The 17,669-nt window shown below is 34.4% G+C and overlaps 1 protein-coding gene across 1 annotated transcript in view; it reads left to right on the forward strand.

The window, feature by feature from the left end:
- Positions 1 to 10,253: 10,253 nt before the first annotated feature.
- The window catches only part of ZPLD1 (zona pellucida like domain containing 1), a 56,831-nt gene continuing 49,415 nt past the window's right edge, over positions 10,254 to 17,669 (forward strand). The window contains exon 1 of the mRNA XM_036018032.1: positions 10,254 to 10,766. Within this exon, the coding sequence (XP_035873925.1) occupies positions 10,691 to 10,766 (76 nt within the window). The 5' untranslated portion in view covers positions 10,254 to 10,690. The remainder of the gene's footprint in view (positions 10,767 to 17,669) is intronic.

Here is a 17,669-nt window from a genome sequence, read left to right on the forward strand (position 1 = left end):
TTTTAGGAAATCTTATTTTAAAGGTAACATTTGAAGCATGAGCAAATGCTCACAGTATAATCTATTTAATTATGGCATTATATAGTGAATTATGGAAGATTTATGTTTTGTAGCTTTCCTCAATAGTTTGGATGGCATTAAGTTCATTAAGAGAGAATAATAATCACTTGTACCACTTAAATACCTATTAGCAATATTTGCTTGCCAGGAATTCAATTTTTTGGTTAATTTACCAATTTTTTCCCTTTTTTCTGTATTAAAATTGGAATATAAACTGGATCAAAACTATTAATTGAGTTTGTTATTCTTTGCTGTGTTTTATCTTTATTACAAAGTGGTGCAGCTTAGGCGCCAGTCATATAACTGTACCAAGACATGGTAAAGGGAACAATAGGCCACTTTACAGATTCAGAGTTATTGCCAATGGTTGTTAGATGTCTAAGTTGATTTCAAGTGGGAATTATAGGAATCCTAAACTCTCAAGACTCCAATTATGAGGTGAAGAAACAAGTATAAATGACCCATGGATGTGGGCAACAAGGTGGGGATTGACTCTGGAAGCAGGATGGGGGTGGGTGGGGCAGAGGAGAGCAACAGGGAAAAATTGGGACAACCCTAACTGAACAACAACAAAAAAAGATTAAAGTATCTTATGAAAAAAAAGTAAATGATTAATTTGACCAGTATACTAATACTTTTCCAAATAGTAAATGAACATCATAGAAAGTATTTTATGTATAATCAATAAAATATACTTAAAATTTTAAAAAAGAAAGTATTTTATTGCTTCTGGTAAATGGCTTTTACCAAGGCTTACAGAAAAATATGTTGAGAAAATTAAAAAATTATATTGACTCAATGAAGTCCTCTTAGAGATATATCGTGTCCTGCCCCCCAGATGTATGTGTCGCACGTGCATATAACCATCCAGTAATTGTTTAAAGCAGGACTAGCACACTGTTTAAAAAGAGCCACCTAGTAAATATCTCAGTCTTTGCGGGTCTCTGTCATGGCTTCTCCAATCCGTTGCTGTGGCTCCAAAGCAGCCATAAGGAAAGTACACCCACAAGTGTGTGTAGCTGTGTTCCAGTACGATTTCATTTACAGACATTGAAATTTGAGTTTCATATAATTTTTGCCTTTCATTAAGTGTTATTCTTCTTTTGACTTTTAAAACCATTTAAAAATGTGAAAACTGCTTTTGCTAATACTTTATGCAAAAATAAGTGATGGGTAGGATTCAGCCTGCAGGGTTTACTAAACCCTGGCTTAAAGCATCAATTTTCTAGAACTCATAAGACATACTGATACTTCAAGAAATATGAAACAACAAAATTATTTACATGGATCTTTTGGATTTTTTTAAAAGCGACAACATGATTTAGAAAATATAGAGTTAAACTTTGGGAAAAAGCTGCTAAACTCCCAGAATAGCAAAGTTAAAGTCAGATTAATATGACCATTTTGTTATTTCTATTGCTATATATGTGAAAAATTCAAATGCTAAATATGAAACATATTTTTAGTTTGGTTAAAAGGTAATTGAGGCCAAATGAAAATTTGAATGGCTTTATTTATTTATAAAGTTAAGATTATTAAATGACATTAACTTGAAACTTTCAATAACATTATAGTTATCATATTCCCAATTGCTATGTATGGATACAAAAGATAGACAATGAAGAAGGCTGACAGGAAAAAATGGATTCATTTAACATATAGTGATGGAGTATTGGAGGAGGCTCTGTGATACGCTGGACTCCCAGAAAGAAGAATGAGTGGGCCCTGGGGCAAAATAAGCCTGAAATATTGCTAAATGACAAACCAAGCTGTTCCACTTTGGGCACATCATGGGAAATTGGGGGTTTTTGGAAAAGACAACGATGCTGGGAAAAATAGAAAGCAGTAGGAAAAGAGGAAGAAAATATGAGATGGGTGACTCCATAAAAGAAGCCATAGGTTTGAGATTACAGGAGCTGAGCAGAGCTCTTGAGGACAAGACACTGTGGATGTCATTCATTCACAGGGCTGTCAGGAGTCAGAGCTGCCTCAATGGCACACAACACACAATAGGAAATTGCACCTTTATAGCAGGAAAGAATGAGGACCACTTGCTGTAACATATTAGAATTTAAAGTACAATATTTGCTCAAGTATGCTTATCTAATAAGTAAGATATCTTATTTAAGATAAGATAAATATCTTACTTAAGAAAAGATAAGTATCTAAGAGTTCATATAACTACACTATCTCTCCCTTGAATAAACCACTGAATAAATCTTCTGTATATTACATGAATTGTACTTTCAAATTAAGCCATTTTTCTTTAAGTAAGATACATTATGGAATTAGAATTTGTGGTTATTTTTTCTTTCTATTTCAAATGTAATTTAATATAATTTGGACATAAGTTAAAATAATTGCATAATTTAAAAATACTAATATTTTAGAAATTTTAAATCATTGTCCATAGAATATACAGATTTCAAAACTTATGTGTATTGTGTATTATATGTATTTGTGCTCATGTATTTGACTTCTGGTATGGGAATTCTATTTAGTAACTTATTTTGAATAAGCATTTAAAATTAAAGTAATATATTTCTGGTTTCTAAAATTTCCTGCTTCATCAATTCTATCACAGAAATGTGTGCCATCAATGTTAGTGGAGTGAGAAAGATACTTAGCAACAAATGATTATATTGTTTAAATTTGATGCTTTTTAATTTATAAAAAATTAAAAAATATTATTTACAGGGCATAAAAATTACTCACTGAATATTTTTTAAACAATTAATTAAAGCTTCTAAGAGAATATAAAAGTACTAGTTGGACATTTTTTAAAAAACCCAAATAAACTGGCTAAAACAATTTTTAAAAATGTATAGCTTAGTTTTTCCCTTTTTTTTATTGTTATTCAAGTACAGGTCTCCTTTTTCCCCCCACCACTCTCCCCCTCCAAACCACCCCTAGTTCCCATCCTCAATCCTACCCCCTTTGGCTTTGTCCATGGGTCCTTTATACATGTTCCTTGAATCTTCCCTTTCTTTCCCCCATTATCTCCCTCCCTCCTCCCCTCTGGTTACAACTGCTGGGATTATACCCTAAAGTTAAGCAATTTTTAATCTAAGTTTTACATACATAGCTATAATTTTAAATCAAGTTCTAGACCCCAGATTTATTTTATTTTGTATAAAAACCATATGAAAATCTATGTAAATTATTTCTAATGATGGGTTAGTTAATTTGAGGATTTTAATTTATTTAAATGAAATAGGAAATTTTAATTTTGTTAATGATGTAATCTTTAAAAAGTAAAGCATTGTCCTGATCAGGATTAGATGTTGGTACATTTAATTTTCTGCACTGTGATAGTATGGTATGGTCCCTTTTGCATCATGATAATCATTAATTTAACAAATATCTTGAGAAGCTATAGTGAACCTATCACTCTGCTTGATTCTAAATACAAAGGTGAAGGTAATGTGTTTGCCCTCATGAAGCTTACAGGTTTATTAGGGGAGAACAAAGATGTACATCTTAGTCAACTGGGGTAATTTTGACCCCAGGAGACATTTAACAGTATGCAGAGAAGATAGTTTTGGGGGTCAGGACTTGAGAGAGAATGCTCCTGGCCTGTAGTGGGTAGAGACCAATGATGCTATTAAACATCCTACAATGGTGTTAAAACATCCTACAACAAAGAATTATCCAGTCTAAAATGTCAGTAGTGCTTGATATAAGTGTAACACATTTTTTTAAATGATGCACAAACTCTGATGGAACACAAGTGGTCATTTTGACAGTTCAACAAAACCAGAAGGGTTGTCTGCATAGAAGGGTAGTTTGAAAGAAAAGCTATGTCTGTCTCAGTTGATCCATGGAAGGCTGGATAGAGAGAAGTTTGTATAGAGGAGTAGAATGGGAAGGGGACCTTTCCAGACTGAGGCAGCGAAGTGAGCAAAGGCAAGCATGTGTAAAATGACTTCCTATCCTTGGAAACTCTAGTAAGTCTAAGGTGGGGAGTCAGGGTACGGGAGTATAAAGACCTGAGTTTGGGCAAATAATTAGGAATCTTGTCTTGGTAGCTTCTTCTTGCTATGTCATAGAGATGAGATTTTTCTTGAAGGTGTTGGAAATGATAAAGGATTTTGAGCAGGGACATATGATCAGGTAGTCTACTTACAGGATTCATTAAGTAGAAATGTGAAGTATCATGATTATTTAGGAAGGAAATGCAACATCCTACATTGTTTAATCAGAGAAGAGCCATAGGAGGAAAAAGTTTCCTGTGGAAGAGGAGAATCCCTACTTCTTTTTTCCATGAATGTTTTGCTTCTGATTCAATACTCTCACTTTGTCAAAACTACATCAAAGCAATAAAAACTTAACCTAATTATTTTTCTGTAGTTTCATAAATGCACTGTACTGACTGGCTGACTCTGGTGGACTTAAGCTGCTATGTTATAGCATCAGGTAGCATTGCCTTCCTTGTTTTCTTGTTCTCAAATCTGTTTTCTGATTCTTGTCATGAAGCCATGGTGAAGAAAAAAAAAGAATCTGCTTACCAATAAAAAAAGACAACTACAAATGGAATCTCAATTATAGCAAAACCTTGTTTCCCTGTCTCAGTGGTTCCCAAACCTGAATGCTCATTAGAATCACTGTGGGAAGAGTGATTTGAATATCTATTTATTTTTACCTTCTAGGTTAGCTCAGGGAACTCTGCTATAAATACAAAATATTCACCTCACATTTTTACTTGGTTTTGCAATGATTTCTATTTTAAAATTTTCACCAGTAACATACTGTCTTATTTCCATTAAAAGTTAATTGCCTTTTCCGTTTTCTGAGTATACACCAACTGCCAAATGGTGGCTTTCTGACAGCGATATAGAACAAGATGGAACTAGTGTTTGATTTGTAAATTTACAAGTTGAGTGAGTCTCACATAGGTAGCAGAGAAATAGTTAGAGATTGGAATATCACTGTTTTGAACAGTGATATTTATACTTTTAAAAGGTCTTATTTTGTATTGCCCAGCTCTGTGATTGGTTGGTTAATGTGGCTATTAAGCATGGTGAAATGAAGTAAAACCTGAGTCTGGTCTTCCTATAGCCCATTATCTATTCTTTAACTGTAGATCATACCCCTATCCTAGATAGCAGCTTTGAAAATGTGGTGTTTTCTTGTTAATGTGTCATAGGAGATTGTACTATGCTTCTGTGATTATATCAATACTAATTTACCCTTATAAAAAGTAAAATTACCAACCCTAACTTTTTGCTTATTCAACAGAAAATTATTATCTATTTCATGCAAGAGATATGACCTTTTGCCATCAATCATGAAACAGAAAGGAAAAGGAGTTTCAGTCTTCATTCTCGATGGGTTGTTTATGACATTGTACCAGTGAGCAAAAGAGAAAACACTATTGTTATAAATTGTCTTCTCCCAGCCTCTTAAATATCTTTCTTTGAATGTATTTTCTCTGCCTTCCTTCAGTGTTCCCATTATGAAAAAAAAAATCTTTCTTAATTTTCTCCTTCAATTCACAAACTTCCTTAAACAAGTATTTATTGCTTCACAAACAAAACTGTTCTTTATTCCATTACTTTGATTTGTGTTTAATAAAGAGAGTTAACTTATTTAGGTTGTCAAATATCATATATAGGAGAAAATGAGATTATTTTGTTTTCAAAAACCTAATTCTTACTCTTCTACAAGTACCGTCTCTCTCTATATTTTTTTCATGGATTCATCCATGAACGAACCAAACTAAACACCCAATGAAATTTGCTTAGCAGTTAATTGTGTATTGCTGGGTGACACCTTTAGTGTAAATCTTTGGGTCAGAGACACTTTTTTTCTCATGACAAGCCTTGGTTTCTATACTGTTCTTGATAGACTAGTTACCAAAATAAAGTGAAATAAATTATCTAGAAGAAGTAGAATCCCCGTGCAAGTAAAGATTCATGTTCAAATTTTCCAAAGGCCCTGATTTACTAGTTATAATACAGTGTTGTTGACATCTCATCCACAGTATGTCCTTCTGCTCACCTCCTTCTGCCCTTTGACTGAGATCTGCTGCAAGGACAGCTCACCTCACCTACCATGGCCCATAGCCATCTCTGGATCTTGCCTTGTGCTTTGGGTCCCAGAGACCATGTGGTTTATGAAACAGAAGCTGAAAAGTTGTGTCTAGAGTTATATTTTATACTTCTAACTCTGCTATTGCAGGGTTATGATTTTGTTAGAATTATATTCATCTTATCCAAGACATAAATTCTCATAAGCTATCTTCTAGTAGTGTCTTGAACTGTATAAATAAGCGAGGCTGATTTCTGACTTTTTCTTCCTAACTCTACTAGATAAAGGATTAAATGTCCTTTAAAAAAAGGTTCTACAACTAAGTTCTACCTCATAGTTATTTAGTCACTTAGATCATGTAGGTTCTTATTTTATAGATAACAACAGACACTTAGAGAGGCAAAGTGACTTATTTTAGGTACCACAGTTAGAATGTTACATACCGGTCACTTGATTTTGAGTTTTTTTAATGATAAATCTCAAATATATGAGACTAAAATAAAAAGATAATCTTTAATGTTTTGCCATATTTCCTGCATACACACTTTTTGATGGGTTATTTTAAAGCAGAAACACTGCTTCTATTTAAAAGTCAAAATTAACGTTTAACTATTTCCTTTAATTTATTGATTTTCTGAGTAAAGGATTTGATGTAATGATCACCTCCAGTAATATATGAACAGTTGTTTTAATTCATAAAATAGAAATAATTATTGTGGTGCTAATTGAAATGTTTGACTAAAAGTATTTAAATTTTAGATTCTCCCTGATTTGAACATCAGTTCTTAAGTAATGCATTTGCATACATGCTGCTTGTCCTGACTGGCTAAAACTTTTGTAAAACTAATTTCATTGTGCCCAAAAATATCGTATTTTGTGGATGAAATTTTGTTGTTAAGCAACAGCTAAGTAAGAGATATTGGAAATTATTATTTCAGGACCTGCTTTTAGTAATTCTTTTTAATATACTGTATATTCTTTTAAATATAATCTATAATAAGTTTTCACTACTTGAGAAAATATTTAGCTACTTGGAATCAATTCCCACATCTGAAAAACAAAGGCAGCTTTGTTTGCTTCAATGTATTTCTCAGAGTGATGTCATGAAGGTTAATATTACATCCCCCAAACAGCTCAACAAATAATAAAAAAGAATCATGCACATTAATGAGAACAGGGTTGAAAATGTATTTGAGGCAGAACAAAGTGCTGTTTTAAATTACCAGCAGCCTATTTTATTTTGTGATTATTGCTTCAAAGGCCTTTGAGACCTTTGAGAAACAAAAATGTAGATGCAAGGGGCGAAAAGCAAAAGTATAAAACTAATAGCAACTTATTTATGTTTATTTCATGTAATTTTAATTTTGCCATTTTTGTCTGTGGAAGGACAAAGTCATCTGAAAGTGGATGGCTTACAGCCTTCCTTTAACACCACTGAGATTAGGCTGTAAGACTGCTTACTGATTTTATTTCTTATACAATGACAAGAGATGGTTATGAGGGTATTCTAGCAGCACCATTTGCCACCTCATCGATTGTCAAGGATAGGGCAAGAGAATGGTAGAAGATCTCTAAAACCTCCTGATATAGTAAAACCTAAATTCTGATAAGGGAGATGATTTTAGAAAGAAGGCCTCAGGGAATTTATCACTATTTTCTCCTGCAGTTATTAAAATGTCATGGTTTCGTTGGCTCTTTATAGCTGGAAGTCATCTTAGTCATCTTTTGGTCCAACAGCTCATTTCACACATGAGGTGACTGGAGTCAGGCACATTGTGTGACTTCCCCAAGACCACACAGATAATTCATGATGGAATGAGAGCCAGAGCCCAAGCCTATGGTTTTATTTATTCAAGGATATCCTAGTTTACATTGCATAAATGTCATAGTATATGAATTAATAGACAACATGAAACAAAAATATCTCAGACAGCCTCTAAGAAGCTGTTGGGAGACCCAGCCTAAAGTTTATTATGATAAAGCAATATTTTTTCCTAAGAAATTATTTATTACCCCAAGGTCATAAAGATACTTTTCTAAATTAACTTCTAGAAGTTTTAATGTTGTTAATGGAGTTAAGCCTATGAAGCTAAAGTGTTTCCCTTTTGATTAAAAACTTTTTTAAAGGCAGAAACTCATCTTCAGAAATGCGTATTCTATGCATTTAGTGAAGTTACACCAAATTGGCATTTATCATCAACAAATTTAGCTACATAATCTTGGGGAAAAAAGAGAAATGCAATTAATTCAATGATATGTGTAACGTTCCTGTAATTCCAGGCAATGAATTTATTTATGACTCTATGTAAATATGAGATAAACAACATTAAACTGATATCCTTCAATTGACCTTAGTTCCTCCATAACTCTCTGGGTGCAAGCATCTCAACATATGATGGATGATTTCAGAGTTTACAGGTGAGAATTCTTAGTCTAACATGGCTTCTGAAGCATAACAACCACTTATTCTGTGATAAAGGTGAGGTTTTCTCGATGCTCTATATTAAATAATTGAAAACATATTCTAAAGTTTTAAGGATTAATATTTAATTAAAGCTATAAATAATGAAGCCTAGCTATTCTTAAGGATTTACATTGAAAAATCTGACTTTGTAGCTGTATGCCCAGTAAACTAGCAATTATTTGTAATAGATCGTTGAATAATATTTGATTTTATATGCAAAAGTAGTTCATGTAATTTTAATTTTGTACTGAAAAGAAAACCAAATACTCTAAATTTTATTAAAGGCACTTTAATATGTTTGAGTGAGTTTAATTATCTATTATAACAAGCATCTAAAGTATTTACTGCTGATCAATAAAATATAGATTTTAATTTTTTTCATCTATATTTTTGTAAGTATCACAATAGTATATATATATATAATCTTGGTAGCATGTCAATTTCACATAAAAAGTCTCGATTGTTTTCTTATTTACACATCTTAAATAGGAATAAAAAGACTAACCTGTCGGTCAAATTCTCTAACATACTTGAATTACTAAAAATACCAACATACATAGATCTTTTACTGCAAAAAAAAAGATTGCCTAATTTTTGATTATCTTACACACTTTTATATCTACATGTTCTTGAGCTAAAGACTTGCTAACATACTTGAAAAGCAGTTATCTTTTAAGCTAACTGCAATTGCTTATTAGCCAGAGATTTTGACTGGGATGATGGGTAGAATCTTATCTTTAACCATCAGGCAACATCACTTTATTTATTGCCTGTACAAGAACATGGTGAATTAGAGAAGAGGTGGGTTTTACTGTTGTTAAAACCCTCGTAGGTCATCCAGCCTGTGTAACCCACAGTTCTAACATTTGCATTCATGTTACACGTGACCCAATTCTCCTCTCTGTGACCCCAACCATGGAACTTTTAATATTTGATTAGATTTTGCATTTTGTTGGCTCTTAAGATATTTGAATAAATTTTATTCAGCCTTCAATGTTTTCTATTTTGACAGAATCTTATATTTTCTCACATTTTTTGGTCTGGTAGGACCATAGAGTGATCAGAGCAGTGGGGTTTTCCATATTATAAAAGAGTGAAGGGGTATACTGTATTTTTGGGACTATAAAATGCACCAGACCATAAGATGCACCTAGGTTTTAGAAGAGGAAAATAGGAAAAAAATGTTTGAAGCAAAAAATGTGGTAAAATATTTAATGACATAAATAACATAATATTTCACCAATGTAAATGTAAACTACATTTACTAGCCAGGTAAGCTATATTTGGACTGTAAGACACATCTCCATTTTCCTCCCAAATTTGGGGGAGGGGGGTGTGTGTCTTATAGTCCAAAAAATACAGTAACAATGTAAATGCATGAATAAATCTTTGCTTTTGGGTCCTGAATTGTGGAGAAGAAAAAAAAACAGGTATAATATATATTGTTTTGTGAATTGAGGAAATCTGAATATGCAAAAGATATTAAATGCTATTATTAGTTAATTATAATTTTATTGAATTTGGTAATAGTATTGTGGTTATGTGGCAAAAGTTTTTTATGAGATGTAGGCTAAAATATTAAGGGTCAAAATGTCTAAAACTTGATTCCAAATTATTTGAAAATCACTATCAGCGTAACATCAGATGGATGGATAGGGAAAGTAAGATAAAAATATGAGAAAAAAATGATATCTGATTGGAATCTCCTTATCTCCAGGCTGTGTTAGATGTTGTGGTGGCCTCAGCTTCTGAGAATATAATGCTGATAATATAGATCTCATCTCCAAAGACACTAATCTATTCAATTGTGAGAAGAAAAACTAGCTAAAAAGAGCTCACAGATCATGTGTTTTTTCTGTACAGGGTTTTGTACATAAAATTCATTTGTATCATGGATGCACCAAATGAAGTTTTTGTTATTTCTTGTTAAGTGAACTCAAATTATGCAAAAGACTGCTTTTGCCCATGACAGAAAACATCTAATCTTGCCATTTCAAGGTAATCCTGGTTTAGAAGGTAGTCACTGCTGGTTTGAAATTTAATTTCTTTGGGGTTCACTCTTCAGTCATAGCAAAAATTCACCTTATCCCCCTTCTTCTAATCTCATGTTTCACGTGTGGAAGGACAGGCAAGAAGATGGCACAGTGCAGATTGAAGACCACAGATCCTGGAGCCAGATTATCTGGGTTCAGATGTTATCTCGGCCGCTTAAAGGGGAGTGATCCAGAGTGTGACACTTAATTCTCTGTGCTTCAATCTCACCTGCAAAATAGGGGCAATTATAGTACCTATCTCATAAGGTTTCAGTGAAGTAAAAGGTAATATTCATATATATCATTTAATAATTAATAATTTTATAAATAATAAGCTATAAAATGTCTGTAAATAAAATAAATAGTACTAATTATGGTGTATATTAGCTACTTTAAGACATTGATTGTCCTGGCAGTGCTGAAGGTTTTGCTTCATTTTCCACCTTGTGGTTCTAATTGGGCTTCATGAATATTTCTTGTTGCTTTGGTCTTTAGGTATCACCACTGCCCTTGCTGTGTCCACCATGGCTGGCATAACTTGTGATCTCTTTTTCTCAAAACAGTGAAGACACAGGGGTTTGTTTATCCTATCTTTTATCAGTGACTAGGTCTCCTCCCTTATACCTGTAATCACTTAATGCTGCGGTGGAACTCAGAGTTTCTGACACATTCCCCAGCTGTCCCTGGCCTCGGGCCATCTGTCTTGCAGCTCTCTACCTCCAACTGGCTTCCCAGACAGGTACAACACATATTGATTTTTAATTATCTCCTCTATCTTGAAGGGCTCTGAAAGCTTTTTGAGGTATCTCCAAGCCAGTTGGGAGACTGTATGGGAAGCTATATCAAGCCTTCTTTTTGTCTAGATCTGTCCTATCATCATCGCCACTCAATTCTGACTTCCCAATGTTGGTGCAGGCACTTGAACAGACCCTTCCCACCACACTGCAGGCAAAAAGCCAGGCACGTGTTCCTTTTACTTATGGATTCCATGTATCTGCCTGAATATTTTTATCTAAAGTGGGGAGCCGAAAGTAAGACCCATATCAAAATCTCAACACTCTTACTTTTCCCACCCCTCTCCAAGCTCCTCCACATGTAGTGGAGCATTTCATTTATGACATATCCTATCTCACATCTTCTCTGTGGGTTTTAGTGTGAATGCAGAGCTCGGATCTCCAAACCTGACTCTTAAAGCCCAGATTCTGGAGAACCAAAATCTCCTTTGTGTAGGGCAGGCAAAATCCATGAATTCTTAGGGCTATTTCTAGTCTTCTCTTCCTCAAAGGGAAGAGCAAGAGAAATGATCAGGAGGAAATTAATTGAAAACATTATTTGATTACTTATGAATCTCACATAAAGATAGGAAATTTAAGAAATTTCAGGGGTCTATGAGGTAGCTTTTGATCCTAACTGCTCAATAAGATGCTATTCCTCCAACTGTGTTAGAAACATTTTCCTGGCAGTGCATCTTGCTTATATTTATATAAGACCCTCTGGGATAAGCAACAGAGGCTAACCCTTGCAACTTAAAGCAAGATTGCTATACTGCCTCCTACTATGTGTTTCATATTTTATAATATTTCAGTTTATTACAGAAAAATCAGGTCCCCAGGCATTTGGGCCTAATCCACTGATATCTTGGTCCCTTCTGCATCCTGCTCCCATTCCTATAAGTGCCTTCTCCAGAATTTTTTCCATCTCAGTATATGAACTGTGGTATACCCAGCTGGAAAAATTTGAGAGGATTCTTTGACTCCTTTCTCTTAGCCACACTGCACTTAGAATTCAACACCAACACCTGCTATTTTCTGTTAAAAATAACATTCTAAATTTGTTTGCTCATGCTATTATAATCCTAATTCTCAATTTAAAGGCTTTCAAATGCTTCCCATTGCATTTAGGAAGAACAGCGCACCATAGTCTCCTTGTCGATACCTCAGACTTTTCCCCAGGCCTTTCCTCATTGCTTTGCCTCATGGACCGTCTTTCAAGTTTCACACACACACAAATAAATGGTTTTTATATTTTGGGACCCATGGTTATGCCATGAGCTCTACCTGGAGCGCTAATCTTCAGACTTCATGTGACTAACTCAAATTAATCCTTTAATTCTTACTAACTGGGGTACTTCTCAGACAGCCTTTCTTGACACCTCCCATCTAAATTAGGTTTGGCCGTTATACTTTCTTGAAGTATACTTTTATTTCATAGCACTTACCAGGTATATTTTGTAAGCATATTTTGATCTATGCAATTACTAGCTTAAGGACTATTTCCCTCTCTCGTCTGTAAACTCTGTAAAGATCATGTTTGTTTTGCTCACCACTGGATGATCATGTTCATTTTGCTCACCACTGTTCCCAGTCCTCTGAGTCTGACACTTAGAAACTGTTCAGTAATAATTGTGGAATGAATAAATAATTGAATGAATTAACAGAAGAATATAAAATAGTAGAGTATTAATAGATAGGCACTCTTTTATTCTTAAACAAGAATCACCAGGATATTATTTTTTATTCTCATTATTGGTACTTATATAAATACCTTTGCTGTTTTGGAAAGGGTTGCTATTCACCCAGAATATATCAGCATGGCATCCCTTCTGATTGCCAATTCCTGTGCTGTGGCTGCTCATACATATTTTGTATATCATCTTTACTGAGAAAGAAACATTAAATAATCATAGCAATAGCTGATTGTTAAATTAATTAAAAGGAAATGAGCATTTAATATAAATACTTTAATTATTAATTTGTTATCATACTTCATAAAAGGAGGAAGTCAACATGTTAACCACTTCAAAGCTGCTTCAGAAGAATAAAATATACATGTATCTTGAAAATGAACCTGATGAATTCTTGTGAAAAAGCTTTTATAATGACTTGGTTCAATCTGTCAGTACCCCAAAAACTAAAGTGCTAGAATAAATGTTCTAAACTAAGGTGCTAGAACAAATGTTGTAAACTAAACACTGTAGATCATTTAAATGCTATAGATTACTAAAGAAAGCCCCGAACAGAAAGACAAATGAGAAAGGCAAGCAAAGGGAAATAAATGAACACTCACTTTGTGTCAGAGAAAATTAGAGTAGGTTTTTCTCTTACAAACAGTCTTGAGCATTCATATTCCCTTTTGGTGTACATCAGCATCTTTAGAGTTATAAAATTTCTGAATGTCTTCTTGATGACTCAATGTATTTCCTTCTTTGAGGCATTATTCTGAAAAGTACAAGTGTGTTTTATTATAGCAAGACAAGGACATGCTATGGTAAAGGATGTTTATGTATATAATAATGGATATTTCTGATGAAAGTTTTATGTTTTCATTTTCCTTTGAATATATATGTTGACTCGAATGTTCAAATGTACCACAGAAATAAAGAACATAGAACTACAGTGTAGACACTCCATCAGAAAACATGTTTCTTCATTAAATAGTCATGGCTTGCAGCATTTTAAACTGATGATTTTAGAAGGTGACCTAGAGGCAAGATTATGTAACACCTTGAGACTGAACTAAGCAAGACAGTTGCCTATCTGTATAATTTCAATGCCTTTAGCCCCAGATCTTACCTGGGTCCTGTTGGTTGCTTTGAAGGCTAGAGCAGGCCTTTATTCTTTTAACTTAAACTTCAATCTGTGTTAAAATACACACTTTTCTTTCCTTTCTCCTGGAAACTCTTAAAACTATTTTTAGTCATTTAAAGCCTAATGAACTGTTTCTGATTGTTTCTGAGGAGCAGGCTTCGGTGGGTGATACAGAAGCACCAGAAGTGAGGTTATGCCCCATTATAGGGATGAACTAGGCTGTGCCTATTAGCTGGCTGGTTGGTCAATGCAGGGAAAGACTGAGAATGAGGGGACTGGGCCATCGCCAGTGCCCAGGAGCCCATTCCATGCTCCTGTGAATCTGTATGGCCAAACAAACAGGTTTAGTTTAGCGGAAAATGCATAAATCTTAAATTGATAATTAGATATTTAGAGAAATGCTGTTTAGTTTAAGTTTTCTGTTTTTCTCCACAACCAGAACATTATGATACAGACTGGCCTATATGAAGGCAGTAAAATTAAAGAGACATGAAACTGTGATAAATTGTGGACCCCATTTGTTTTTGGAAAAGTTATTTCACAAGATTAGATAAAGGCACTTTTGAACATGTTCACTTTTCCCCTCAGGTCACAGGGTACTATTTAATAAATTATTTTTCTTGGGCATCTTTATTCATTGGAAAAGGTTAACATAGTTGTTCAAAGTGTCCAAGTTATTCCCAGAAGATAATTTATACACTAAAAATCTATTTTACTTGGGAAGTGTCTATATAGAAAAAAAGTTAAGTACAAATTAAAGACAAGTAGATCTGGCAGTTCATAACTAAAGTTTTTTCTCCCCCCCCTCCCTTGAGCTTCTTATCTGTGGATTGATTTGTATCCCCAGCCATCCAGTTCAACATTTCAATGCTCCCTTCCTTTACTCCAAAATTTCCTATCATTCCTTCACTTTATTCTTCTCCATAGTGCTTACCAGAAATATACTTTATATCTTTTTTTACAAATATATTTGTAAAGTCTGTTTTCTGACCTCCTTCACTAGAATGTAAGCTCTATGCAGATAAAAATTTCCTAAAGGCAGTCCCTAAGCTTCCCTGGACAGTACCAGGCACGTGTAAGCATTCACTAACAATTGATAAATAAATGTAGGAATAAACTGTTATTATTGAAATTTACCAAGTAATTGCCAAATTGCATGTGATTTCCTGTTCTAAGAATCATTTCCTGGAAGGCAGTGCCATTCAATAGTTGAGGTGGTTTCTGTAGTCACTGTGCACTGGATGTTGATTCTGACACTGGCTGGCTGTTCAACCTCGGGCAGGTTACATAACACCTCTGCACCTTAGTTTCCTCATCCCCAGGATAAAGTGAGTAATTTACCTATGTCATGTATAAAGTGCTTAACAAAACAATGAAAGTACATTCTGGTAAACTGTAAGCACTTAAAATTCACTGGTACTGTCATTAAACCGATTTGTGCAAAAAACATTATTCTTTGTGCACTCATTTTTTAAGCAAAGTAGAGGCATGGCAATTAGGTAGAAATTAAAAATATTTTGCCTCAATCATCGCAATCATTTAGTTCAAAGCACATTTTAAGCATACGTTATTAATATACTATACTTTCTGAAAATTAGCAGGGCATTAATTTTATTTATCTGACAATTCCAATGAAGTGAAATGGTAGTATAACAATTCCGAAGGTCAGGCTTGGCTTTGCAGGCTGCTCTGCCATTTTCTAGGGATGTGGGCCTTGGTGAGTCAATGAAAAACTGTGGGCTTCTGTTTCTACATTTGTAACATGAGTAAAAATTAAAACTGTGTTGATCATTAAATATTAAACACAGCCCAGTGCCTGGCACATAGCAAATCTCAATAAAAAGAAAGGTAAAAATATCAAAGATATAAAATCTACAGAATCTTATTGGTGATAGTACTATACCATTTTAAGTAAAATTGAGTAAGATTTCAAAGTGAAATTATATTTTTCTGACTCTGAGTTCTATCTTAATGAAATAAATTAGAAATTCATATTTTGGTAGAAGTTATTTTTAAAAATTTAATATGAGAAATATTGACATATTTGACAGCAAATTACTATTTCCTTTATATTACTAAGTATAAAATAGAGAGCCTATAAGTACCAGTTTAAGAGATCTGCATGTCTCTTTTAAAAATCAACATTTCTGAATTCCTTAAAATTCAAAGTGGTATATATAATCCGCCCTTTCCCCTGTCCTCATCCATTTAAATTTATGAAGGTACTAAGTTAAGAAATATGCACAAAAACTTTGTGCACACATATCTTCAAGGTGACTATTATGTAATGATCCATGATTAATGTTTATGCCTTGTCTATGCGGGGCAGTCCTATAAACCACTGTCAGCACTGAAGTGGGTGCTTGCTTCTGCACTTGGCTGCAGTGGAGAAGATGGGAAAGGCTTCTGCTCCGGTTCTCTAACCAGAGTTTTCGGGAAGCCCCAGTGGGACAACAGGCACCTCAGGTCACTGCACAGCGGACCACAGAAGTCAGATTCTACCTTGTGACACGCAGCTCCCCTGAGGTCTTTGAGCCAGATCAGGGCTGTGGTACTATGCCTAGCACTGCACCCACCCAGGAGCTGGGAATCCAAGCAAACAGGATACTGTGTTTTGTTGAGAGTTGAGTTTCAACACAGTTCCCAAATCTCAAGCAATCTTATTTCAGAAAAGAACTTTAGTAACTGTGGCAAAGTAGCACCCTCGAGTTTGTTCCTGTGAATGATACTCAGGTTTTTTATGTGCAGGGGAAATGATGGAAATAGGATTGGGAACAGGAAGTTTTCAAGCTAATAGTTCAACCTGTTGTTTTAACTTGTGGATGGGATATATATAAAGAGCCTCTCAAAGTCTTGAAAATACCACAAGCACTGCCAAAATTATAGGGACCAACATGTGGATACTGCCTATACAAGACATGTGGGTGTCTTTTAAAAATGCTCTGCTTGGTGTATCTTAATGCTAAAATGCAAGCCAGTACAAATAACATCATAAATACAGTAATGTGATTTAACTAATCAGGACTGCCACTTATCCATGGGACACCTTTGTATCAAGCAGTCTAGCTCCAGAGCATGTGGCCTGGCCAAAGGAGCACAGGCCTTGTCACCAGCTCTTTCCTTCAGATGTTCTCGTGCAGGGCCTGAACTGCACATCGCTGTGTGCTGGCCCTGAAACTAATGTTATGATACCTTCTGTACGTCCAGACTATGCTGTGTTCTAATCACCATCTTGATTTTCAAATGACAAATCTAGAGAATGACTGAGGGGGGATTTGTATTCATATCTGCTGATATAACAATCAATATATTTTCCATTAAAGCAAGCTGCTTTCTATTTCTACTTTCTTTTCATTAAAAATATTTATTAAGGGTTTAGTGTCCATGGCAGTGCTGGACGTCTTGTTCATAGTGTGAAGAGCAGAGGCATACCTCTTTTGGACAACCTCAAATCAGATCTAAAGTGGAAAAGCTAAGACTTGCTATTGCTGTCAG

Source organism: Phyllostomus discolor, chromosome 2 (assembly GCF_004126475.2).
Source record: "Phyllostomus discolor isolate MPI-MPIP mPhyDis1 chromosome 2, mPhyDis1.pri.v3, whole genome shotgun sequence".
Lineage (NCBI taxonomy): Eukaryota > Metazoa > Chordata > Mammalia > Chiroptera > Phyllostomidae > Phyllostomus > Phyllostomus discolor.